General features: G+C 39.1%; 1 protein-coding gene across 1 annotated transcript in view; it reads right to left on the bottom strand.

Annotated features, from left to right (window-relative positions):
• Positions 1 to 26,566, bottom strand: part of LOC126267969 (ATP-dependent 6-phosphofructokinase-like) — a 368,583-nt gene that overhangs the window by 169,910 nt on the left and 172,107 nt on the right. The window contains exon 7 of the mRNA XM_049973318.1: positions 10,710 to 10,900. Within this exon, the coding sequence (XP_049829275.1) occupies positions 10,710 to 10,900 (191 nt within the window). The remainder of the gene's footprint in view (positions 1 to 10,709; positions 10,901 to 26,566) is intronic.

The raw sequence follows: 26,566 nt of genomic DNA, 5'->3' as shown, positions 1-26,566 counted from the left end.
GAAGTTGTGGGTGGTCTTGTTTCTTCCTTCTTAGTGCTGTTCTAATCTGATGTGGAGAGTAACCATTACCTCTGAAAACTGACTGTAGATGTCCCAGCTCCTTTGTAAGGCCGTCTCTATCAGAAACAACATGAGCATGGTGCACCAACATTCCAAGGATGTCGGTAGTTTGTGAAGGGTGATGGAAACAACGTTTGCAGGTAAAGGTCCGTATGTGTGGGTTTACGGTAGACAGAATGTCCTAATCACCCATCCATTCTCCTAGTATGTTATTGTGGATCGCATTCAGATGTTGCAAGAAACGTGACAGTTCTTCTTCACCATGGAGCCACACAACAAAAGAGTCATCTACATATTGCCAGAAGGCACTTGGTTTAAATTCTACTGAATCAAGTGCCCTTTCCTGAAAGTCTTCCATAAAAAGTTTGCAACCAAAGGTGAGAGGGGACTGCCCAGGGCAATACCATCAGTCTGCTCAAAATATACATTGTTAAATAAAAAGTAAGTTGAGGAAAGGAGATGATGGAAAAGTGCTGTTATATCAGACATTAACTCCTACATCTACATCCATACTCCACAAGCCACCTGACAGAGTGTGGCAGAGGGTACCTTGAGTACCTCTATCGGTTCTCCCTTCTATTCCAGTCTCATGTTGTTCATGGAAAGAAAGATTGTCGATATGCCTCTGTGTGGGCTCTAATCTATCTGATTTTATCCTCATGGTCTCTTCGCGAGGTATACGTAGGAGAGAGCAATATACTACTTGACTCCTCGGTGAAGGTATGTTTTCAAAACTTCAACAAAAGCCCATACAGAGCTACTGAGTGTCTCTCTTGCAGAGTCTTCCACTGGAGTTTATCTATCATCTCCGTAACTCTTTCGAAATTACTAAATGATCCTGTAACGAAGCACTCTGTTCTCAGTTGGATCTTCTCTCTCTCTTCTATCAACCCAATCTGGTACGGATCCCACACCCATGAGCAGTATTCAAGCAGTGGGAAAACAAGTGTACTGTAACCTACTTCCTTTGTTTTCATACTGCATTTCCTTAGGATTCTTCCAATGAGTCTCAGTCTGGCTTCTGCTTTACTGATGATTAATTTAATATGATCATTCAATTTTATATCACTCCTGATGCCTACTCCCAGATAATTTAGAGAATTAACTGCTTCCAGTTGATGACCTCCTATATTGTAGCTAAATGATAAATGATCTTTCTTTCTATGTATTCACAGCACATTACACTTGTCTACATTGAGATTCAATTGCCATTCCCTACACCATGCATCAATTGGTTGCAAATCCTCCTGCATTTCAGTACAATTTTCCATTGCTACAACCTCTCGATATACTACAGCATCATCCGCAAAAAGCCTCAGTGAACTTTCAAGTTATCTACAAGGTCATTTATACACATTGTGAATAGCAATGGCCCTACGACACTCCCCTGCAGTGCACCTGCAATCACTCTTACTACAGAAGACTTCTTTCCATTGAGAATGACATGCTGTGTTCTGTTTCTAGGAACTCTTCAATCAAACCACACAATTGGTCTGATAGTCCATATGCTCTTACTTTGTTCATTAAACAACTGTGAGGAAATGTGTCAAATGCCTTGCCGGAGTCAAGAAACACGGCATCTACATGGGAACCCATGTATATGGCCCTCTGAGTCTCGTGGACGAATAGCATGAGCTGGGTTTCACACGATCGTCTTTTGCAAAACCCATGCTGATTCCTACAGAGTAGATTTCTAGTCTCCATAAAAGTCATTACACTTGAACATAATACGTGTTCCAAAATTCTACAATTGATTGACGTTAAAGATATAGGTCTATAGTTCTACACATCTGTTCAATGTCCCTTCCTGAAAACAGGAATGACTTGTGCCCTTTTCCAATCTTTTGGAATGCTACGCTCTTCTAGAGACCTATAGTACATCGCTGCAAGAAGGGGGGCAAGCTCCTTCGCATACTCGGTGTAAAATCAAACTGGTATCACATCAGGTCCAGCGGCCTTTTCTCTTTTGACCGATATTAATTGTTTTTCTATCCCTCTGTCATCTATTTTGATATCTACTATTTTGTCATCTGTGAGAAAATCTAGAGAAGGAACTACAATGCAGTCTTCCTCTGTGAAACAACTCTGGAAAAAGACATTTATTATTGCAGCCTTTAGTCTGTTATCCTCTGTTTCAGTACCATTTTGGTCAAAGAGTATCTGGACATTTTGTTTTGATCCACCTACCGCTTTGACATAAGACCAAAATTTCTTAGGATTTTCTGATTTTCTGCCAAGTCAGAACATAGAACTTTACTTTTGAATTCATTGAACACCTCTCACATAGCCCTCCTCACACTACATTTCACTTTGTGCAATTTTTGTTTGTCTACAAGGCTTTGGCTGTGTTTATGTTTGCTGTGAAGTTCCCTTAGCTTCCGTAGCAGTTTTCTAATTCGGTTGTTGTACCACGGTGGCTCTTTTCCATCTCTTACAATCTTGCTTGACACATACTTATCTAATGCAGATTGTATGATTGTTTTGAACTTTGTTCACTAATCCTCAGCACTATCTGTACTTGAGATGAAACTTTTGTGTTGATCTGCCAAGTACTCTGAAATCTGCTTTTTGTCACTTTTGCTAAACAGAAAAATCTTCCTACCTTTTTTAATATTTCTACTTACGGCTGAAATCACCGATGCTTTATGATCTCTGATTCCCTGCTCTGCGTTAACTGTTTCTAATAGTTCGGGTCTGTTTGCCACCAGAAGGTCTAATATGTTATCACCATGAGTCGGTTCTCTGTTTAACTGCTCAAGGTAGTTTTCAGATAATGCACTTTAAAAAATGTCCATGGATTCTTTGTGCCTGCCACCTGTTATAAACTTTTGAGTCTCCCAGTCTATATCTGGTAAATTAAAATCTCCACCCAAAACTATAACATGGATTGGAAATCTTCTCGAAATATTTTCCAAATTTTCCTTCAGGTGTTCTACCACATCAGCTGTTGAGCTATGGGGACTATAGAGACATCCAACTATCATGTTTGAGCCTGCTTTAACCGTGACCTTCACCTAAATTATTTCACATTTCGGATCTCCGTCAATTTCATTCGATACTATTACACTTTTTATCGCTATAAACACGCCTCCCCGTTCACAGTCCAGCCTGTCTCTGCAGTATACATTCCAATCTGAGTTTAGAATTTCATTACTGTTTACATCTGGTTTCAGCCAACTTTCCGTCCCTAGTACTATGTGGGCATTGTGACTGTTTATTAATGAGAGCAGTTCTGGGACCTTACAATAGATGCTCCTGCAGTTTACTATTACCACATTAATATTGTCATTCCCTGCTGCATTTTGCCTACTGCTACCTTGTCGCACCTCAGGAGGCATCTTGTCGGGCCTAGGGAGGGAATTCTCTAACGTAAAAAACCCACATGTGCACTCCACACATACTCCACTACCCTTGTAGCCGCTTCCAGCGTTTAGTGCACACCTGACCCATTCAGGGGAACCCTACATTTCTCTACACAACAGCGGAGATCGAGAAATTTGCACCCCAGATCTCTGCAGAATCGTCTGAGCTTCTGGTTTAAGCTTTCCACTCAGCTCCAAACCAGAGGACCGTGAATGGTTCTGGAAATGACACTACAAGTAGTTAGCTCAGATTCCACCCCACGAGAGAGGTTTTGCACCTCCACCAACTCTGCCAACCGCCTATATGAACTGAGAATGACCTATGAACCCAAACGGCAGGAGTCATTGGTGCCGGCATGAGCAACAATTTGCAGTCGGGTGCATCCAGTGCTGTCTATGGCCGCCAGCAGGGCCTCCTCAACATGTCAGAAACCCCTGGCAAGCAGACAGAGTGAACACTGGCCTTCTTCCCCGACCTTTCCACAATTTCCCTAAGGGGCTCCACCACTCTCCTAACATTGGAGCTCCCCAATCACTAATAAACCCCTCGCCCCGTGTGCCTGCTCAGACCTTGCCGAATGAGTGGCCACATGTCCATTCACAAGCAGAGCGGGCGAGATCACACGGCCAGCCTCCACATTGACCCTCCACCTCGTGCGACGTGAACGCCGTGGAACCCAGCACTCCCCTTGGGGAGAGGGTGGCCCGACCGCACCTGGTACCCGCGAAGATGTCTTAACAGCAGGTACCCTGGGTGAACCATGTAGCACCTGGGGTGCACCATGTGACGCACCAAGCTCCCCCTGCTGCTACACTCCGAGGCAGCAGCCTGAAGATGGCTGACCATCAAAATGTTCAGCTGTTCGCGAACAGTAGCCAGCTCCTGCATCCGTTCACAGCTGTCACACATCCTATCCATCCTAAGAAATCAACAATTTACTGTAGAGAGTTAAGTAGTCAACTTTTAACTAGATTGCTAATTCACTAAAGGCGGCTGATACCTGACTAAACTGTGACTAGACACTCCTTGTTGGAAACAATGAAAATAATCACTAACTGTCTCTGGACTGTATTCAAAGCAAACACAAAATCTGTGGAACACTATTACTGCTACTGGAAATTTAAAGCTTCCTAAAAGCAAAAACACGTGTAAAATGAAGTGACAAGTAAGAAAAACACAGTTAATACTTAAATTTACGTAGCTTGCTGCACAGGAGATGTGAAGCAGATGGCGGTTACGATAACACTGGCAGTACTGGCACAACAGCCTGTTAGAGGCCCCAAATGCAGTGCAGATGTCATGTTTAAATCATAAACTGTACCCCAAGTGAGAAATCACACTGTCACAATCAAAGCTACATATACGTTTTTGGAAAACAGCCAAAACATCATATTCTACTGCTGCCAAAGTTAGATGCTTCTCTGACATCTCTATGCAAACAGCAGTGGGAATAGCATCATGGCACTGCGCATCAATTCACTGAATACTTAGATGCAATGGTGGAAGTGTAAGACCAATAGTCAAATTGAGAGACACAAAGACAGCTGCCAAAGCATCTTTTTTATCCTTAGCATTAAGTGATGTTAAGTTTATAATATCACTGTTCATTCTGGATAAAGTGTTATATTTGTCACTTCCTTAAAGTAGATCAATGCAAGGAAAGTGAAATGGTCTGAAGCAGGCTTCAAGTGCTGTGTTGTCTCTCATCTAATTTCTGACTATCAGACATGAAAATGCAGAAATTAAATTCCAACATATCTGGAGCAGAGCATAAAGGAAATATTCTATAGTTTCAGAGCTGTAACCATTGCATCTCATCACTGCAATCATTAGATCCAGAGGTCTAAACATGTAGCTGTTTTGGATGCAAAATATTTTAGAATATCTGTATTGTGCTGTAGTGTTTGGCCATGAATAACACCTGTGGAATGCCCTCAATACATTATAAGTTTAACCAATGGTCAGAACAGTGTTCTGTGTAGCTCTGAGTGCATTATGTCAGAGCTCAGTGCATTCAAACATGAGCAAATTTTTGGTGCTCATATGGTAGTTGGTCCCATAACCAAGGTAATTGAAGTGTTTGGTGCTTCAAGAGTTTGAAGATTTATGCTGCATACAGCGAAAGCAGAGTAATGTCATCTGTAAGGTCACAATGTAGATGAAAGTGTGTGCTGAGTGGTCAGGATCAACGGACAGTGAAAACAATTGCAATGGAAAATAAGAGGACAATAGCTGCAAAAGTCACAACAGAGCTGAATGTCCCACTCACATATCGTGTCAGCACTGATACAGCATGAAGAGGGCTCCATAAGCAAGGAAATGCAGTCTGAGCTGAGTTTCAAAGCCATTGATCAATAAGGTATATACCCATAATGTGAAAACGTGGTGCCAAAGCCATAAAACCTGTGCTATGAAACAATTGGAGAACGCTATTTGGTCAGACAAGTCTTGTTTGACACTGCTTCAAACTTCTGGATGAGTTTATGTCCCAAGAGAGAAATGTGATGGGAATTCATAAATGATTTGAGCAGCCATATTATGGGCCCTGTAGTTACTCTGCAAGGTCCGCCATTACTGTCAAAGATTATGTGAAAATTATGGCTGATGAGATCCATCCCACACCATAATGTATGTTGCCCAACAGTGATGCTGTGTTCCAAGATTGACAGAGCCCCTATTCACACAGCAAGCATTGTCCAGGACTGGTTCTATGAGCAGAAGGATGAATTGTCACATCACTCCTGGCCACTACAGTCAACACATGTTAATATTATTCAGGTTTTGTGGTCCACTATAGAGGAAAGAGTGTATGACTGTTATCCAGCTCCATCATCATTACCTGAACTTGCCACTATTTTGCATAAAGAATGGTCAAAATTCTCTTGAAAGCCATACGGGACCTGTAATTATCCATTCAGAGATAACTGGAAGCTGTTTTGAATGCCAACATTTTTCCTACACCATATTAGGCATGATAATGTGTTGTGTTTTTGATGTTTCCATATTTTTGTCCTCCTCTTGTATATGCAGATAAATATGGAGCAACTCACAAGCTTAGTTTGGCTCCACATTTAAAAAACTATTAATGTTAAGATGTACCATGTAACTGAGGGATTCACCAAATATAAAAAAAGTAATGTGTCACATTAACATGTAAGACAATCTTTCAATCACTGCTCTTCTATAATTTAAGCACAATAAATTTCTAATGATTATATTCAACACTTTTTTATTCAAATTCTAGAAAAAGGAGCTTTTATTTCTCAAATTAAGAATTTTATTTCCAAAAATTTCATACATTTTTCGATTTAGACCTTGGCTTTAATTTTTCTAAATCTGGTTATTGGTAATGAAAAGCTCCATCAACACTTCAATCAAATAGTAATATATGACAGCTTCAGATCATTGGAAAAATTTTTCACTGCCACTCCTAGAGTCAGCATCGATCCACCCCCAAACAGCACATTGCTCAAGTTCATGTAGTAAATGTACACTGTTATTTAATCCTGTGGCTAATTATTTCCAGAATAAGAAAGGGTATACAAATAAGGAATATATTTAAAAGGAAGGTACTTCAAGAATAATAATTTGTCATAATTTTACCAACCAGCAAATCACAGCCTAGAAAAGAATAGTCTACAACAAAGTAAGTTATCATATAAAAAGATAGGAAAAAATCAAAGAAACATGGAAATATTTATCGCAAAGTTTGTTATTCCAGTGTGAAAGTATTGCACAAATACTCAATAATTTCCAGTGGAAGATCTTTACTGGAAGACATCATACATGATGTAAAGTCTTAATATTTAAATGTAAGACACATTCATACCCATAATACCTATAACAACATGATCTGACAAATTTGGTATGTTAACTTTTGTTTAAAGTAAAGCTGAATGCAGCCTGAAGTTTGAACTGAATAGCAGAACGTTATACATGACACTGACCCATTGGAGTTGACACACCACTGTCTTCCTCTGGTTCATGAATTGGTATCTCCAGCCAGCTGTGCAACATGGCATATTTCAGATTAACAAATCATTGTCAGAAGTGAATGGAGTAGTAAGTGATATAAAAAAATCCTCGTACTAATGCGGGACCAAACACCAAATGTTTGAATGTGTAGTCTGACTCTAACCCACTGAGCTATGTAACACAGTGAATCCAAGACGAATAAGGAGGCTGTTTATTCAGTGCAAAAGTTGAAAGTTAAATAAGAAAAGGTTGATATGCTATGTATACAATGTGTTTCCTTCTAAAGGACTGTACAATGAGTTGCTAAGTACAGACTCAGTAATGAACATTCAAATATGATACATACATAAAATCTGAGGTTTTTATTTACACATTTTCAATTTAAATTGTGCAAAGAATTGTTTCCAATATTCTAATTTCACTACAAGCATATTTTGCAGACTGAATCCTACTTAAACCATAAACATTCAACATATCTGATATTAAAATATGTTCACAGAGAACCTAAAACACATTATCTTAAATTTCAAGTATCCTTTCATGTAGCAGAGATACTGAGTCACAGATAGGCACACCAAAAAGACTGTCAAACAAATAACTTTTCAGCAAAAAAAAAAAAAAAAAAAAAGAGCCATCATAGTAATTATACAACATACACACATATCTACATATATACTCTGCTAGCCACTAAGTGGTGTGTGAGGGAGGGCACTATTCGTGCCAAAGTCATATTTCCCCCTCTGTTCCACTCGCATATCATTCAAGGGAAAAATGACTGTCTGAATGCCTCAGTACGAGCTCTAATTTCCCTTATATTTGAATGGTGATCATTGCACGATTTGAAAGTTGGTGGTAATAATATATGCTTTACATCCTTGGTGAAGATTGTATTTTGGAATTTAGTGTGGAGCCCCTTCCATTTAGTGTATCGTCTATCTGCAAGTGTGTCCCACTTCAAATTTTCTATGAGATTTGTAATGCTCTCGTGATGGCTAACTGTACCAGTCACTAATCTTGCTCTTCTTTTGACCTTCTCAATCTCTTGAATCAGACCCAACTGGCAAGGATCCCATACAGACGAAAAATACTCTAAGACTGGATGAAAAACGTATAGTAAGCAATTTCCTTTGTTGAAGGACTGCATCGCTTCAGGATTATACCGATAAACTGCAACCTAGAGTTTGCCTTACCCATTACTTGCATAATCTGATTCTTCCATTTGAGATCATTTCGAATAGTCACACCCAGATACTTGCAGGCATCACTGCTTCCAAAGACTGGGCATTTAGTTTGTACTCATACATTAATGGGGATTTTCGCTTTGTTATATGTAGTAGGTTACACTTACTAATATTGAGAGATAACTGCCAGTCATTATCACGCATTTATTTTCTGCAAATCCTCACTGATTTGTACACAACTTTCTTGTGATACTACTTCCCTGTAGACTACAGCATCATCGGCAAACAGTCTAATGCCAATGTCAATACCATCAACCACATCGTTTATGTAAATTGTAAAAACCATCGGACCTATTACACTGCCCTGCTCTGTTGAAGTCTCCCCATTCAGGACAACATACTGCTCTCTATTTCTTAGAAAACTTTCTATCCAACTGCATATGTCATCAGATAGACCATACGCACAAACTTTTTGGAGGAAGCGACAGTGCGGAACTGAGTCGAATGCCTTTCAAAAGTTGAGGAATATGGCATCAACCTGGAAGATGGTATGTAGAGCCTGTTGTATATCTCGCACAAAGAAGGCCAGCTGTGTCTCGCATGACCACTGTTTCCTAAAACAGAGCTTCTCAGAGTCTAGGAATGTCATTATGTCTAAACACAAAATATGTTCCATGATTCTACAACAAATCAATGTTAGTGAAGACAGCCGCACTGGCCGAGCAGTTCTAGGCACTTCAGTCCGGAACCGTGCGACTGCTACGGTCGCAGGTTCGAATCCTGCCTTGGGCATGGGTGTGTGTGAGGTTCTTAGGTTAGTTACTTTTAAATAGTTATACGTTCTACGGGGCTGATGACCTCAGATGTTAAGTCCCATAGTGCTCAGAGCCAATGTCAGTGAAACTGGCTGGTAATTATGTGCATCTAAGGATCTTAACTGTTATGCAATCCCAGATGCACTAAACACTATGTCAGCCATCCTTGCATTTGTTCGATAATTGAAAGGAGGAACGGTGCTGCAGTCCTCTACCGTAAAAGAGTTTTTGAAAGCTAGGATTAGAATTTCGGCCTTTTGTTTTTCATCACCCATTACATTACCAGTGGTGCCAGCAAGAGAAGGTATTGAATTGTTCGTAACATTCATAGATTTTACATACGACAAAAAATTCTTGGGGTTATTTTTAGTATCTGCAGATAAAATATTGCTTTCAAATTTGTTAAAAGAATCTCTCATTGACCTTTTGACAGCTGCTTGCATTTTGCATAATTTCTGTTTGTCAGTGGGGCAGGGACTATGTTTAAAATGACTGTGCAAAATTCTCTGCTTTCTCAGCAACTTCCTAATATGTTGGTTGAACAAAGGTGGCTCCTTTCCCTCCCCTATATTTTTGCTAGGCACATATTTCTTCTCATTCCACAGTGAATGCTTGGAGCTGACTATGAAGATATTCATTAGAAAACTCTACACAGGTTTGTTGTATATAACTTCAACTGACATAGAAGCCACAAAACTTCCTCAAAATATCAGGTCTGTTTGTCACCAAGATCTCTAAAATGTTCTCATCTCAAGTTGGTTTTCTAACCAATTGCTCAAGGTTGTATGTTGAGAGTGCTCCTAGAATAACTTCACACGAGTCTTTGCTTCTGCCCCATACACAAACTCTCTCTCTCTCTCTCTCTCTCTCTCTCTCTCTCTCTCTCTTTCTCTTTCTCTCTCTTCCGCAAAACACAACTCAGATTCAAGAGTCTGGAGTTGGCAGCCAGGGACAGTGGTCATGTGTGAACGAGTTGCAGTTACGTGAATGTGTGTTTGTGTGTTTGTGTGTGTGTGTGTGTGTGTGTGTGTGTGTGTGTGTGTGTTTTGTCTAATTCTGATGAAGACCTTTTCTGCCCAAAACTTACCTGTTTGATAGTCTCGTTGTTGTGTCCATCTGTGACTCAACATCTCTGCTATATCGTGAATGGCAATCTATTCTCCCCATAATATTACCATTATCCCATCCTAGATTTTCCACTGTTCAATTATCCTTTCAAGCACACATACTCCTATACTTGACCAGTTGCTTTTCTTTCTTAAATTATTATCTTTACCTTGCTTGTGGTAGAGGGAAGAACAACATATTGTCTTACCTGCCTCTCAATCTGACTGCTTCATCCCACTCCTTTCGACCCATAGCAGCTGCCACTCCTCTTGTTCTCTCAACACACTCCATGAGAGGCAGACGAACAATGCGGTTGCCAGTTATAGAAATTAGTATTCCCTCATTGTCTTCTGATGTTTCCATTAATGCCATAACAGCCTCTGCACCCATACGACACCCCTGAAGAAGAAGGAAAAAAAAAAAAAAAGTTCTCACTGTCTTTCACACAGGAATAATTATGTGCACAAGATAACTTCCTAGTTATCCATATCTAAAAATGAAATTAATTATTAAAATAATATATTATACAAATGAGTATGGCATACTTTATGTTAAGTTTCAGTGAAAAGTTTACAAAGAAATATCTCAGACAAGTGTCTTATAAAGCACTGTTAACAAGACGCAGGTTGTGTAAGTCTGCAGGTTATTGTGGCCATTGTCACTGAAATTAAAATCTTCTAGGTTGTTCAGCCACATCACATTTATTCTAAACTATTTGTATTTAGTAGTTTTAATAAAATCAACCAATGGGTTTTGCTAGCTTTTATTCTATCTGTATGTACGTATATAATTTTATAATCTAGTTAAGCAGAATAATGTTTCTGGTATAAAGATGTGTTGATACCAATGATAAGATTTTGTACATGATGTAAATATGTAATATTTTATACTGTTCTGTACTTTGACAAGTCCAGTATCGTGAATGTGATAATACAGGCACTAAATAAATAAATAAATTAACATTTTGACTCCTTTACTGAGATCCTCTTCAGGATGTTGTCATGCCCACTGTAGATTGAGCAGTCTACTGTGGACTCCACAAGATCCTGAAGATGATGTCAGCAGAGGGATCAAAATGCTGAGAGCATAGAAGAAATATGACATGGCTTAACAACCCAGTTGATTTGAACTTCAAGAAGTAGGTTACTTTTCTAGTGAATTCATTGAGTGTGCCTTCTGCTTATTGACATCTGGTAGTACCCTTTTACATACAATTAGGTGAAGTAGTATGTACATGAAACACTAATAGTTTTATCTGGCAACTGTAAGATTTACATGGTGCACTGAACATTGTATGTTTGGTTTCCCACTAAAAAAAAATGTTAGGATCATTCACCCAGAATAGCTAGAGACAAATTTCTGCCCATAGCCATTTTGAATAGTATTCCAGTTGACAGAATGACCAGTCAAGAGAATTATCAAGAATAGGAGTAAAAATATAATATTTCTATTTTCTGACAGTCATGTACTAATCAACCAGAATATTATTGCACTTGGCCTTCTGTGGCCTTTAACAAAAATATTTGGTGATTTTACAGTAAAATAAAATACAGTGGTAACGAACAAAAATGCATTGCAATGTGAATGCTTTCAGGACACTTGTGCATGTACTATTAAGTGGTTCAGAATATCCTCATGATAAAATCTCATAAGTTGACCAAAGCACTTCAATCACAGGTGCAATAATACTGCGTTCACTAATCTATGGGGGTGCACCATTCTTAAATAACATCAACAGATGTAAAATCAAATGCCAATTTTTATGTTCTCAGGGAATAAGTTTAATTCTCTAAATACATTCCTCAGAATGACTTTGTGATCATTATTGCTGGTTTTAATGACAGTAACTGAAGTACAACAGATTTTACGACTAGTATACAGAGAGTGATTCCACGAAGAAATTACAGACCTCTGCTGCTATGTACAAAATTATGTATAACAATCCAGAAATTGGCAGTATCATATATAATATGAACTGCACTGTAATGGAACTAGCAGATATGTTTCAATATCACTGTAATTGATATCAACCATTCTTTACAAATATAAGATTACACAAATGCACAAAATGGACATTTAACTACACAGAAGTTTTGATTCCTCTACTTGGTGTATGCAGAAGAGAACCCAAGTCATAAAAATGGCTACCTGTAACCAGCTGTGAAACCTCCTGTCCATAGAAAGAAGAGAGGTAAAATCTTTATCCAGGTCACTGTTGTGACAGTGCCACGACATTTAACAGTGCCGCCACGTCAGTACGCGCAAACGGCGATAGAGGCTCTCCATAACTCGTCTGAGCGCGGGAGTGCCACCTAGCTACGAATGACACCGGCCGCATGTCACGGCATGGCAGTCGAATAAGAGATACTGAGTTGTTATCATGTAACCAGCTATTGTTTCTAAGTGAGTGTGTTTGAATATCCACGTAATAATTGGCGATTAAAGGTTATAACACTTTTTGGCGACGAGGATGGGTTATTTTCACTGTGTTGTGGATTTGTGTGATCGTGACAGGGCAGACATGGAACACCTTATACAAACACTCATTGAACAACAAACACAGCTGACGGCTGCTATTCAGGCACAACAAACACAGCTGACGGCTGCTATTCAGGTGTTGTCGACGTCGCTTGCTCGTCGTCTGTCTTCCTCTTCTCCGCCTCCATTCCCTCCTTACGACGAGGCCGCTGAAGACTGGGAGGATTATGAGAAGCGTGTGCGGTAACACTTCTTGGCTTTCGGCTTTGTCGACGCTCCTATGTGTAAGTTGTTATTTCTTTTCCCACGGATCTATCAACTGCTATCTCAGTTAGCCCCTCTGCGGGAACCTGCCTCTCTGTCCTTCCAAGAAATGTGTGACTTATCGTCTAACTATTACCGAAAAAACACCCACATTGTTGCTGCCCGTGTGGCGTTCTACCGGTGTTGTAAACAGCCCCATCAATCTTACCGGGCTTGGGTGGCAGAACTACACGGTCTGAGTAGGAAATGTCAGTTTGTCACGGACACTCATCATGAGTCTTATGCTGATTCAATGGTTAGGGATGCTATTCTATGGCTTGATCCTGATAAAAAAGTTCGGCAACATGCCCTACAACTGCCAAACCCGTCGTTGTCAGAAGTTCTAAGCATCGCTCATTCCTTTGAAGTGTCTCACGCTGCTGGTGCGCAAATAGACGCGTGGTGTGATGTAGGCGCTGAACAGTCAACTTTCGACATGAACAATTTGCCTGTTTCACAGGAGAACGAAGATGTGGCGGCGGTTCACTCGCATAAACAACGTCACATTGGGCCGCAATGCTTGCAGTGAAAACAGCAACCACAGAAGCAGGTTCATTCCGCACTTCCTTCTTGTCCATGTTGTTTCGTACAGCATGACAGGGCCGTGTGTCCAAAATGTTGGGCCACGTGTAATTCATGTAGGAAAAAAGGCCACATTGCTTCTGTGTGTTAGTCCCCTAAAGTTCCTGTCGACGAGGACGAGGCATTGGACATGGAGGTTAACTGTGTGCTTTCTCAGACAAATAAGTTGTTTGTTACTGTTCGTGTTCTGGATAAAGACATTCGCATGCAAGTGGACACTGGCTCTGCAGTAACTCTCATTAATTCTCGCACGTATTTGGAGTTGGGCTCCCCTCCCTTGTCTCCAGTTACGTGAAATCTGAGAACTTATAATAAACAGAAAATTCCTATAATTGGCCAGTTTGATGCTGCCACTGCCTACAAGTCTGTTGTTAGGCCCATCACGTTTTATGTGGTGGATCATGCGGGCACTGAAAACCTGTTCGGTTATGATGCTTTCCAGTTGTTCTGATTCTCCATTGATGATGACGTGCACCTCATATCTGAGGATATTCCGTGCCAACAGTTGGATGGATTGTGTTCTGAATTTTCGTCCGTGTTCTCTGCTGGTCTGGGTCGTGCCAAGGATTTTGAAGCCCACATTACTCTTAAACCTACAGCTCGCCCTAAGTTTTTCCGGGCATGCCCTATTCCGGTGGCGTTGCGTGCACCTGTCAAGGCTGAGATAGACAGGTTAACAGCTTCAGGGATTCATTCTCCTTCCTGTTACCTCCAACGAATGGGCATCGCCAATCGTGGAGGTTTCTAAACCAAACGGGAGTCTGCGTTCGTGTGGTGATTTTAAAGCCACTGTCAACGCTCAGAGCCTTATTGACACTTATCCTCTTCCCCGTCCTGAGGAGTTATTTACCAAGCTCACTAGGGGCCAGGTCTTTTCCAAACTTGACTTATCGGAGGCGTATCATCAGTTGCTGTTGGACGCTTCTTCCAAGGAATTTCTCGTCATCAACACTCCTTGTGGGTTGTATCAGTACCAGCGGTTGCCATTTGGCGTCGCTAGCACGCCAAATGGCAGCGGTTTTTGGAACAATTCACGGCTTCAATTTCCAGCTGCATAAACTATCTGGGTGACATTGTTGCCACGGGGGCCTCCACTGAGGAGCACCTTCGCAATTTGCGTTCACTGTTTCGAGTTTTGCATTTGGCTGGGTTGAGGTGCAATCTGGACAAGTCACAGTTCTTCCAACCCTCCATTGCGTATCTTGGTTTCCACTTGTCCCGTGAGGGTATGCGTCCTCTACATCAGCACGTTGCAGCCATTAATGCTCTACCCCGGCTGTCTACTGTCAAAGAGCTTCAGGCGTTTCTAGGCAAGATTGCTTATTATCACAAATTCATTCCATCCGCAGTGGCGGTAGCTCATCCTCTGCATCAGCTGTTATGCAGACACGTCCCTTTCTGTTGATCCGACGAGTGTGAGCAGGCTTTTGTCCGCCTGAAAGCTCATTTGCAGTCAGCGCCTTGTCTTGCCACATTCCGTCCGGGTCAGCACTTGGTTCTGGCGACTGACGCGTCACAGTATGGCCTAGGGGCTGTTCTCGCCCATCGGTAGAAGCATGGGGTCTTGGAAGCATAGAAACATGTAACAGAAAACAGAATTTACACTAGTTTTTGAGCTCTTGTTTTTTCTCTAGTAGAAGTACATATTCACACACTCAGCCATACAGTTACCCTAATGCACGCACCCCCAGAGGGACTGATTGGGGGAGGGGGGGGGGGGGGAGAAGGACACATGAGGCTAGAGGGTAGCAGCATAATGTGAGGAAAGTCTTTTGTCAGATGATTCAGCAGCTCAACAAAACAAAAGGACTTCAGGCAGACAGTAGAGCACATAAGAGATAGAGAAATGGAGGGAGTCAGAGGAGGGCATAGGCTGAAATGGAGGAGGATGACAGTGGATGAAGGTGAAGATGAGAAGTAAGATAAGAAGGAAAGGAGGACAGAGAGGAAAGGGAGAAAGGGAGGGGTGAGAAAGGGTAAGGAGAGAGGGGTGAGAGAGGGCAAGGAGGTAGGGACGGAGCGAGGGAGGGAGGGAGAGAGAGAGAGAGAGAGAGAGAGAGAGAGAGAGAGAGAGAGAGAGAGAGAGACAGAATGTTCACATGAAGGTTGGGGGGGGAGGTAACACAGGGCATTGAGGCACTGGTTAGCTGAGGTTTAGGCCAAGGGGATTGCAAGAGCACAGTGTATGTTGGAGAGAGAACTCCCATCTGCTTAGTTCAGAGAAATTTGTCCTAGTAGAGGGTATCCAAATGGCTTGTGCAGTGAAGCAGCTGTTGAAATCATTTCTGTTGTCATGTCAAAGGAGGAGATGGCACAAGAGATCTGTTTATGGTTGAGATGGATAGGATACTGACTGTCAACACAGGCTCTAGTAAGGTTATTATTATATTACAACAACTCCTACTTCCCACTGCAGATAGGGCATCCATAGGTGGTGAGGTTGCAAGGAAAAGACTTTTTACCATAAAATGGGTGAAAGCTGCCAAGATGGACGTACAGTTGGTGGTTGGTGCACTTGATATAAATAGACATATTTATGGAGGCATCGGAGAGGTGGAGATCAACATCTAGGAAGGTGGCTTGTTGAGTTGAGAAATACTGGGTAAGACAGACTTGGCAGAAGGTGTTAAGATTATGGAGAAAATGACAAAGGTTGCCCTGTCATGAGTTCAGATCATGAAAATGTCATCTACAAGTTGAACCAGACAAAAACTTCCTTATCCTATTTCCCTCCCACTCTCCTCCTTTCTCCCCCCCCCCCTCTTGCACCCCTCTTTTCTATCTTCCCTCCCCATTCCTATCCACATCTAAACACTCCTCTGTTCTTCTCATCTCTTGTCTCCCCTCCTTTCTTTGCCCTTTCCCTTATATGCTCTACTCTCTTCTGATCGCCTTTCACCTTGTTGTACAGCCACTAAGGCATCTGTCGAAAGACCTCCCTCGCACTATTTATTTACATTTTTGCCTAATTACAATTAATATGCATGAGTATAATCTACATTTCCATAAAAGAGAAAGTTGGCCCTCAGTCTTAAGGAATATAGCATCAGGTCTAATTTTGTGCTTAGTTTCGTGTATGTAACTAATTTACTAATTTATTTTGACCATTCCTACGTATTATCTTTTGCTGCAAATCATTATAGGGTTAAATCAGTAATTGTTTCGAGACTCAGATTCTGTTGTTGACTTATAAATAAATAAAAAAATCTGTGCTGATTATAAACATTTGGTATAAGGATCCTTTAAGTACTTATTTGGGTCTACTGAAAACCATATTAACAAAGCAAGGCCTTAATTAATTTCAAAATAATTACCAGGTTTGTCAAAAGTATTGTTTATATAATTATATCTGTTCATTTCATTATTTAAACAAATAATTCAGCCTAACCTTTGTGGTAGAAGGAACTGTTAAAAAGAAGGAATTTTTTGATGTATTCAGTTAATTGAATGAGTTATGTTTTAATTATAATTTCTGTAACTTAAACATCAAGCAATGAGTAGTGTCAATGCCTATCATTGCGAGGGTGTATAAAGGACCAATTTTTGGTCCCGTCACAGTCAATCAGTCCAAGGCGAATTTTCAGACGTGAAACATGTATTGGTTACATTAAGAACAATGTGTCAACTTAACAGTGGAATAAGTGTAACACAAATGGGCTGGATGTTAGAACAATTAATTAAAATGTCTGTTTAATTTATTTGAAAAATAGTGTCACACTTACCATATTATTCTGCAAGAACTGTGAACTGTGTGGTTAGGTTTACACTGCTCATAGATGTTCAACAGCAACTATTGTAGCAGTATGCTGGTGTTGCCTGGAACCTATTGTTGAGGCTTATTAACATTTAGCAACAGTGATCCAGATCATATAATTTTGCAATATTGGGAGATTGTGAACAGTGAAAGTAAAGAACTGTGAAACACAATTGTGCAACTCTTGGCTACATTATTTACAGTAGTCAGCCAGAATAACAATGCTGTTCATCGACACAGAGGACCATCAATGAAGAAATAAAGCAGGCGAGCGCCACATATGGTGCCCTTTCGAGTGAGGATTATTGTATTTGGACACAATAAACAAGGACTTGTGAACTTTGAACAGTGAACAGAGCAGTATGAACACAGTGACCGAATTTTAAGGAACATGTGGCATCAGTATTATTGAGAACAGTGAACAGTCTAATTGACAGTGAAAATAATTACAGTATTCTAATAGTCTGTGCATGAACAAGGAATGCAATAGGGAGCATCAACAATGCAGCACAACAACAGAACAATAGGGAGCATCAACAATGCAGCACAACAACAGAATATCGTTGGCCGAGGTTATGGAAGCAGCCATTACAAATTTGGATGCAGCAGCCAATCTGGAATCAAGCTCCTTGGAGTAGCCATTGTGGAGGACAGCTGCAGCAGCCAACCGAAAATCAAGCTCATCCAGGTAGCCATTATGAAGAGAAGCTGCAGCAGACAATCAGCATGCCAGCTGGCCTCAACCCATCTGACATAAACAATCGGGTTTTGGACAAGTGGGAGTAACCACAGCAGCAGCAGGAAACAAGTGAATAAAAATAAGGTAATTCATAGCAGAAGCCATTTCATATTTACTGATACATAGTGAGTGGCCTTAACGAACAAGACAGTGTGATGGAGAATGGACAACAAGGGAGTGATGTGACTAATAGCAAAGCTGTAGAGATGAAGTTCTTAAATGAACAGAAAGACTCAGTGCGGAGCGATCCAGTAAATGATAGTGGCTATAAATCAGACATGAATGTCACTTCGGATGATGGGGACAAAAGTCGTATTGTAGATGAGATGATAAAAGCATCTTCTACACTAGTGATGTGAGCAAAATGGACGAACATAGTACTGAAGTGGGTGAAATAAAAAAGGCTAAAAAGAAAGAAACTAGTTGTGAAAGTCAGAAACGGGAAAAGTTTATGGCAGACGGAATATTGGAAGTGATGTCAAGACAAATTACAAGGAGTTTGAGTAGTATGAGTATGAAAGAAGACATTTGCAGGGTGGAAAATAGTATGAAAAATACATTAATAGTATGAAAATAGACACTAGTAGGAAGTAAAATATAACCATAAAAGAGAAAGTTGGGCCTCAGTCTTAAGAAATATAGCACCAGGTCTAATTTTGTGCTTAGTTACATGTATGTAATTAATTTACTAATTTATTTTAACCATTCCTAGTTAATATCTTTTGCTGCAAATCATTATAGGGTGAAATCAGTAATTTTTTCTGTTATTGACTTATAAATAATTATAGATCCTGTACTAATTATAAACATTTGGAAGAAGGATTCTTAAAGCACTTATTTGGGTCTACTCAAAAACATGTTAGCAAAGCAAGGACTTAATTAATTCAAAAATAATTACCATGTTTGTCAAAAGTATTGTTTGTATAACTATATCCATTAATTTCATTATTTAAACAAATAACTTGGCCTAACCTTTGTGGTAGAAGCAACTGTTAAAAAGAAGGAAGTTTTCAATGTATTCAGTTAAAAATACTACGCTGCTACTGTGCACAATCCCATACAGATCTGATAAGCCAGAAAACAACTATATGGTGTACAATCTTGACTGTATTATAATGGACCTGGCATCTTCATGTACAAACGTCACTGTAATCGACTTGAACCAACTTCTACATAGAGAAGACTACACAAAACATGGGATGCATCTCAACACAAAAGGTAAACAGAAAGTATGAAAGTATGCAAAACTATCGCTACTTCTGCTAGGTGCACATGGAGGGCAACATTGACAAAGGTAGCTACCTCCTCAGTAAACCGCAGACATATTATGACATCAGTTTTGGGACAGGGTGTTCATATGATAAACAGAAGTGACACTTTTATCCAGACCACTTCACAGCAGAGAAGAAAGTCACCAGAAACTGTCAGCACACCAGCTACACATATAAACAGAGGTGAAACCATTATCCAGTCCACTTCCCAGCCAGGAGCTATCAGCACATCATATACACATATAAATGCCATGTTGTCATCTCTAGGTCAAGTGGGTCAGTTAAAAGGAAGTTTTCAGTCAGTGAATAAGAACATTCAAAGAGCAGATAATTTAAATGTAAGTGTTCAGCCAGTGAGTGTAAGCAATCAAGCTGTAAAAGTGAGAAAATCAAGTGCACAAGACATGAGTGAAAACAAACAAGCTACAGTATGTGCATCTAGTAGAGTGAGAGACGTTCCACAGAGGAACAATTATTTTTTATGGATGGCACCAGTGAAATCTTTTCGTCATCATCTGGATCCAAAACGATCAAGAAACTAGCCAGAGATGTAAGTACACAATCAACAAGTGACAGAATAATGTACAAGCAAAGTGAACTAACTGATACATTGCTACAGAGGAATCCAGACCTATCCCTTTGTGAGGATGACTCATTATTATTTGTACATATAAATATCAGGTCATTAAGAAACAAAACTGATGACCTGAGTTTTTTGTCAGAGTGAACTAGAATATTATATTATGTATCAATGAACACTGGTTAAGTGAAGACCAACTGTAGTTATATGTACCCCCAGGCTTTGATTTAGTAACAGGTTATTGTACACCAACACACAACTGTGAGGGAGCCTCTATATATGTCAGTAGTGGTATAGACTTGGATTACAGCACTCTTAATGTTAAAGATTACTGTATAGAAAATGTACTGGAAACAGCAGCAATGTTACTGCCCATGTTAAAACTCATAATTGTGTCGGTATACCGCACACCTGATAATGATGTCGAAGTATTAGCACAGGCCTTACAGAAACTGATACAACACCTCGATAAGTGGCCTAAATATAGGATTTTAATTTTTGGTGACATAAATATTGATATAACGCAGAACACACCTAAACAACTTAATCTTCTGAATATGCTAAGATCACATTACCTGCACTGCATTAATGAAAACCCAACAAGACAGTCTGCCTGCCTTGATAATGTAATCACAAATGTTGAGACAAATCGGTATGAACTAGCGTTATACAATAATCATTATTTATCAGACCATAAAGGTATTTGGTTAAAATTGATAACAAAAGAGAAAGCATCTGTCTCCAATAAAATTACGTACATTAGGCTTTTGAATGAAGAGAACATTGATAACTACAGAACACAAATAAACATGACAAATTGTAATTACATTCTGCTGGAAAGTAATCATATTGATTATTCATTGGTGCATTGTCAGATAAATTTAAAACTTGCTGCCCTAAAGTAATTAGAAAAAGTAAGTGAACTACAAGGAAACATGCTCTCACATCAGTGCATAACTGATTCACACCTGACCTACAAAGACTCATAACTCTGTTAATGATTTCCTATGACAAATCAAAAAATAGTGAAGCTGAAAAAGCAAAGTACATAAATTTGAGTAACAAATACAATGCAGAAATTAGGTTAAGCAAGTGCAGGGCAAATGGTTATTATATTAATAAGTCCCAAAATAAATGCAAAGCAGCATTGACTGTTATCAAGACTCATCTGGGTAGAAATAAAGATGTTAACAAAAATAATTCATGTGATGCTTGTATCACCCCAGACGTTTCAAACACCTTCTTCATTAATGCTGCCAGTATGAATAACAGTGCTGCAAATGAACATATCCATAAATGTGACAACAACCATATCTCAAATAATAGAAATTTATTTCTACAAAATTTTGAGGATATGGTTCCTGTGTTTAAACAGAAAGAAGCAAAAATAACAGATATTAAAACTGCAATAGCAAAATTAAGTTACTCATAATGAGAGGACATTTATGGTCTCTCCAATTATGTAATAAAAAAATAGCAGATGTAATAGCACATCTATTATGTTCTCTTATGAACCGGATGTTTGTCAGTGGCTGTTTCCTTTCATCCTTTAAAATGGCAGTCGCTACTCCACTGTACAAGAAAGGTGACAAGTCTTGTCCTAATAATTACCGTCCAATCTCCCTTGTACCCATCATATCAAAAGTAGTGGAATATTGCATACAGCTCGAAATCAGTCAACATCTGTCTGTGAATAATATTCTTAGTGACTCTCAGTATGGCTTCAGGTCCGGCCTGTCAACAGCAAAAGCAGTTGACGATGTTGTTTCATATATATTGTTATCATTCGAATCAGGATTATCAGTTAATGCCACTCTTGTGGACCTCAGCAAGGCATTTGACTCTGTCAGTCAAAGGATACTACCAGAAAAACTGCACTGCTATGGCATTAAAGGCTCAGAACTATCTCTGATCAGATCCCATCTGAGCGACAGAAAACTAATTGTGCATTTTAACAATACGAGGTCAAATGTCTTGGATATCATGCACGGTGTACCACAAGGCTCTGTGTTTGGACCTTTATTTTTTATAATATATGTAAATGACTTGCCCAGCACCATATTATGTAAATCCACACTCTATGCAGATGATACAACTTTTGTTACAGCAGGGAAAGATTTAGGAAAATTAAACGAAGAAATTGAAACTCATCTCAAAGCAGCCATCAAGTGGTTCCAACTCAATGACTTGCATATAAATCATGATAAAACTGTGAATATTCTCTTTAGCTTGTGTGTTAAGAGTGATAAGATTGATTGTGTCTCAGCTAAACTACTTGGGATCCATTTTGACTCAAAATTAACGTGGAAGAATCATACCGATTATATACATTAGCACATGTGACATATTTTTTAGGTAAACTAAGGTCATGTGTTAGTGGTAAGTTATTACTCAATGCATACTATGCCTTTTTCCACACCCATTTATCATATGCCACTTTGTTGTGGGGAAACTCTCCTGGAGCAAAACAAGTTTTCATTTGGCAAAAGAAGGCAGTCAGATGCATCCATGGAGTCACAAATAACGAGTCTTGTAGACCATATTTCAAAAATCTAAAAATACTAACAGTAGTGGCCCTCTTCATAATAAGTTGTCTGATACACACAAAAGAAAACCAACACAGTCACCAACTATAATAATCTATCCATCACCAAGACATACGTATAAAACAACAAATGGACATCCCAGTTGCTAGACTGAAGAAAACTCAAGATAGTTACAGACACATGGGAGTAAAACTATTTAACATGTTGCCAATAGAGGCACATAATGTGTCACTGAATGAGTTTAAAAGTGTCACAAAGAAATGCCTTAGAGAAAAAGCTTTTTATACAATAGAAGAGCTTATAATGTGCACTAAATATGATTTTAAGTACCGGTACTAATGTAGCTTCACTTAGTTTAAACTTATACATGTAAATATAATGCAAATACCTTGTGCAGCATCAAGGAGAAATTTTTGTATCTTATTAGACAATAATGATCTACAATATATTACACCATTTCTGTTAGTTATGAAACTGTATATGTACACAAATGACGACATCAACTGCATTTTTAATGCCTAAAGATGGATAATAAAATAAATAAATAAATAAATAAATAAATTGAATGAGTTATGTCTTAATTGTATTTTCTGTAACTTAAACATCGAACAATGTGTAGTGTCAATGCCTATTATTGTGAGGATATATAAATGACCAATTTTTGGTCCCGTCAGTCTTTCAGTCCTCGGCCAATTTTCAGATGTGAAACATGTATTGGTTAGATTAAGAACAATGCGTAAACTTAACAGTGGAATAAGTGTAACACAAGTAGGCCAGATTTTGGAACAATTAATGACAATGTCTATTTAATTTATTTGAAAAATAGTGTCACACGTACCGTATTATTCTGCAAGAACTGTGAACTGTGTGGTTAGGTTTTTACTGCTCATAGATGTTCAACAGAAACTGTTGTATCAGTATGTTGACGTTGCCTGCAACCTATTAACGAGACTTATCAACATTTACCAATAGTGAACTGGCCATATAATTGTGCAATTTTGAGGGAAGGGGGTTGTGGACAGTGAAAGTAAAGAACTGTGAAACACAATTGTGCAACTGTCAGCTACCATCATTTACAGTAGTCAGTGTTGAACTTCCACCCCTCACTTTTCAGCCAGATGACAATGCAGTACATCAACACCAAGAAGAAATAAAGCAGGCAAACATCACAGGTAGAAGTTAGTATCATCATCTTGTTCAGCTTCCTACCCCTGGTGGAATCTCCTCGGAACACAAACCTCTCCATTATCTTGTCTTCCCACCACCCTCTGTTGATACTCTGGTCCAGTCTTCTCCACTCCTTTAAATGCTTTTTTCCATTTTAAGCCATGTGTCCTTTACCATTGGACTTGGTCTCTTCCCCTTGGAACATTCCAGCTCACAACTAAGATGTAAACTCGTTGCACATTCAAATTCATAATTTATATCTTCTCATTAATTTTTGAGAGAGTTTTGCAAAAGATAAGGAGTTTTGGAGCAGAAAAATGATTCATTTATATTCAAACATTTGATGAATCAGAGAGCATGCAATCACAGCTGTAGCCACTTACATAATCTTCTTCCTCACCATTTACTTCTTTTGTAAGACTTAAGATATAATTACAATATAAGAATGCAAAAAAATAACGAATAAGATTCACATTAAAATTTACTTGATTATTTTGACTAACACAGTTACAATGATGATTTTTATCAATATTTTTCTTTTTTTATGAAATAAACATATTTTTTAAATTTAGCTTATTTCAGTATTTTCTCTTATTTACTTTGGTATTTAACATTTGTCCATAAGAGTAGAATATTAATTAATCTTTTCAGTGAATCCAACTTACAAGATCTTATGTCTTTATGTGAAAATCAAACAAAATTATGTGGTTTTAATAAAACCCATATTATTATTTGATCTGATCAGCTGTTTCATTTACAGCATAATGAGTGTTAATCAAAAAGGAAAACTATAGAAAAATGAGCATAACTGAATGGCAATATAGGAATTCAAAGATTACCTGTGAAAGATGAGATATGCAAGTGTATTGTGATGTATAATAGTTGTATGTATCATATTGTTCAATAGGTGAGCCATAGTCTGTTACATTACCCCCTCATCACCACCTTGTGCAACCTCTTCATGACTCAGATTTATGCATTGTAAGACAGAGCTGGTATACAATACAATTGGCTTGGCTTGTACATTCATTTGACATTTCTTCCATTTTTCTGTATTATACCCCCTAGATCCTTGAAACTTTCCACCATTATCAGCTGCTACTCACGTACAGTAATTTTTGCTATAAGTCTTTCCTTTTTTTCTTGTGTTAACAACCAGCTTTTTTTCTACAAATTAAATTTTAAGTCATATACGGGCTCACCTTCTTCCTAACCATCTAATTGTGACTGTATATATTCCTCGTTGTTCCCCCACCCCACTAAATCATTAGAAATTAAAAGTCACCATCATTCTGCCTCCTATCTCTCTTGCCACTTCCATAATTACATTATTCGTCACCACTATTTAACGTAATAGGGATAGTGTAGCCTTCTTTCAGATCATTCCTTCATATCAGTCATCCCGATCTCTCTCTTCTCAACCTTACATAACTCACACTTGCCTGATATAACTCTTTTATGCTCCAACACAGCCTGCTTCTTTACCCCTTTCCTTCATAGCACCTCCCTAATGCTGACAAATGTTGATATTCATATGGTGTGTGCCTCCATTACCAATGTAAAACTGTTAGATGTTTCAAGAAGCACCATATCACAGATTTATATGATGCATAGGAAAACAGAAATGTGTGTTGAATGATGATGACAGATGGTCACTGAAGAGGACTGTGATGAAAAACAAGATGGTGGCAGCTGCAAAAGTCACTGCAGAACTAGATGTCATACTTGAGGACTCTGCTGGAACCAATACAACACAAAGGGAACTCCAGAATCAGAACAACAAGGTGACCAGGAATTCCAAAAGCACTCCTCAGTGACACAAATGCCCATAACATGAAAATGTGGTGCCAAACTCATAAAACCTGCCCTATGAAGCACTAAAAGAAAGTCATTTGGTCAGGTGAGTATTGTTTTATATCGTTCTCAATTTCTGGCCAAGTTTATGTCCCAAGAGTGAAACATGGTGACAGTTTGATGCTGATTTGGGCAGCTACAATGTGGTATTCTATGGAACCCAAGGCCACATTACTACCGAGAATTATGTGACTGATTTGACCGATCATTCCATCCAATGGTACAATGTTTGTTCCCCAACTGTGATTCTGTGTTTCACAATGACATGACCCATGCTCACAGGTTTTTTGAGCACGAGGATGAACTGTCACATCTCCCCTGGCTACCACAGGCAATACATTTCCATATTATGAAGCCTTTGTGGTCTGCTCTGCACAACAGAGTGTATGCTTTTGTCCAGCTTCATCACCGTTACCTGAACTTGCCACCATTTTGCATGAAGAATGGTACAAGATTCCTTGAAAACCATACAGACCTGTATTTATCCCTTCTCAGAGAACTGACAGTGGTTTTGCTACATCATATTAGATATGCCAGTGTGTTGTGTTTTTGGTGTCTCCACATTTTTGTCCAGTCCCTGTATGTCTTCAACAGCTTTTTGAGTTCCTACATCTCTCCTACCTCATTCCCACTCTTATCAAGCATTTTTACATTCACTGAAAATTAATGTCCACCTATTTCTGATCATTTCATTCAGTGTTTTCTTGTTTCTTCTACTATCCTGTTCTGTCATTTTTCGAATCACTGTCTTAATATCACATCAAATCCTTGGCTCCTGAAGAGGGCAGCAG

Source organism: Schistocerca gregaria, chromosome 1 (genome assembly GCF_023897955.1).
Source record: "Schistocerca gregaria isolate iqSchGreg1 chromosome 1, iqSchGreg1.2, whole genome shotgun sequence".
Classification (NCBI taxonomy): Eukaryota; Metazoa; Arthropoda; class Insecta; order Orthoptera; family Acrididae; genus Schistocerca; species Schistocerca gregaria.
Note: the sequence above shows the minus strand (reverse complement) of the source record. Positions and strands in the feature narration are given on the sequence as shown.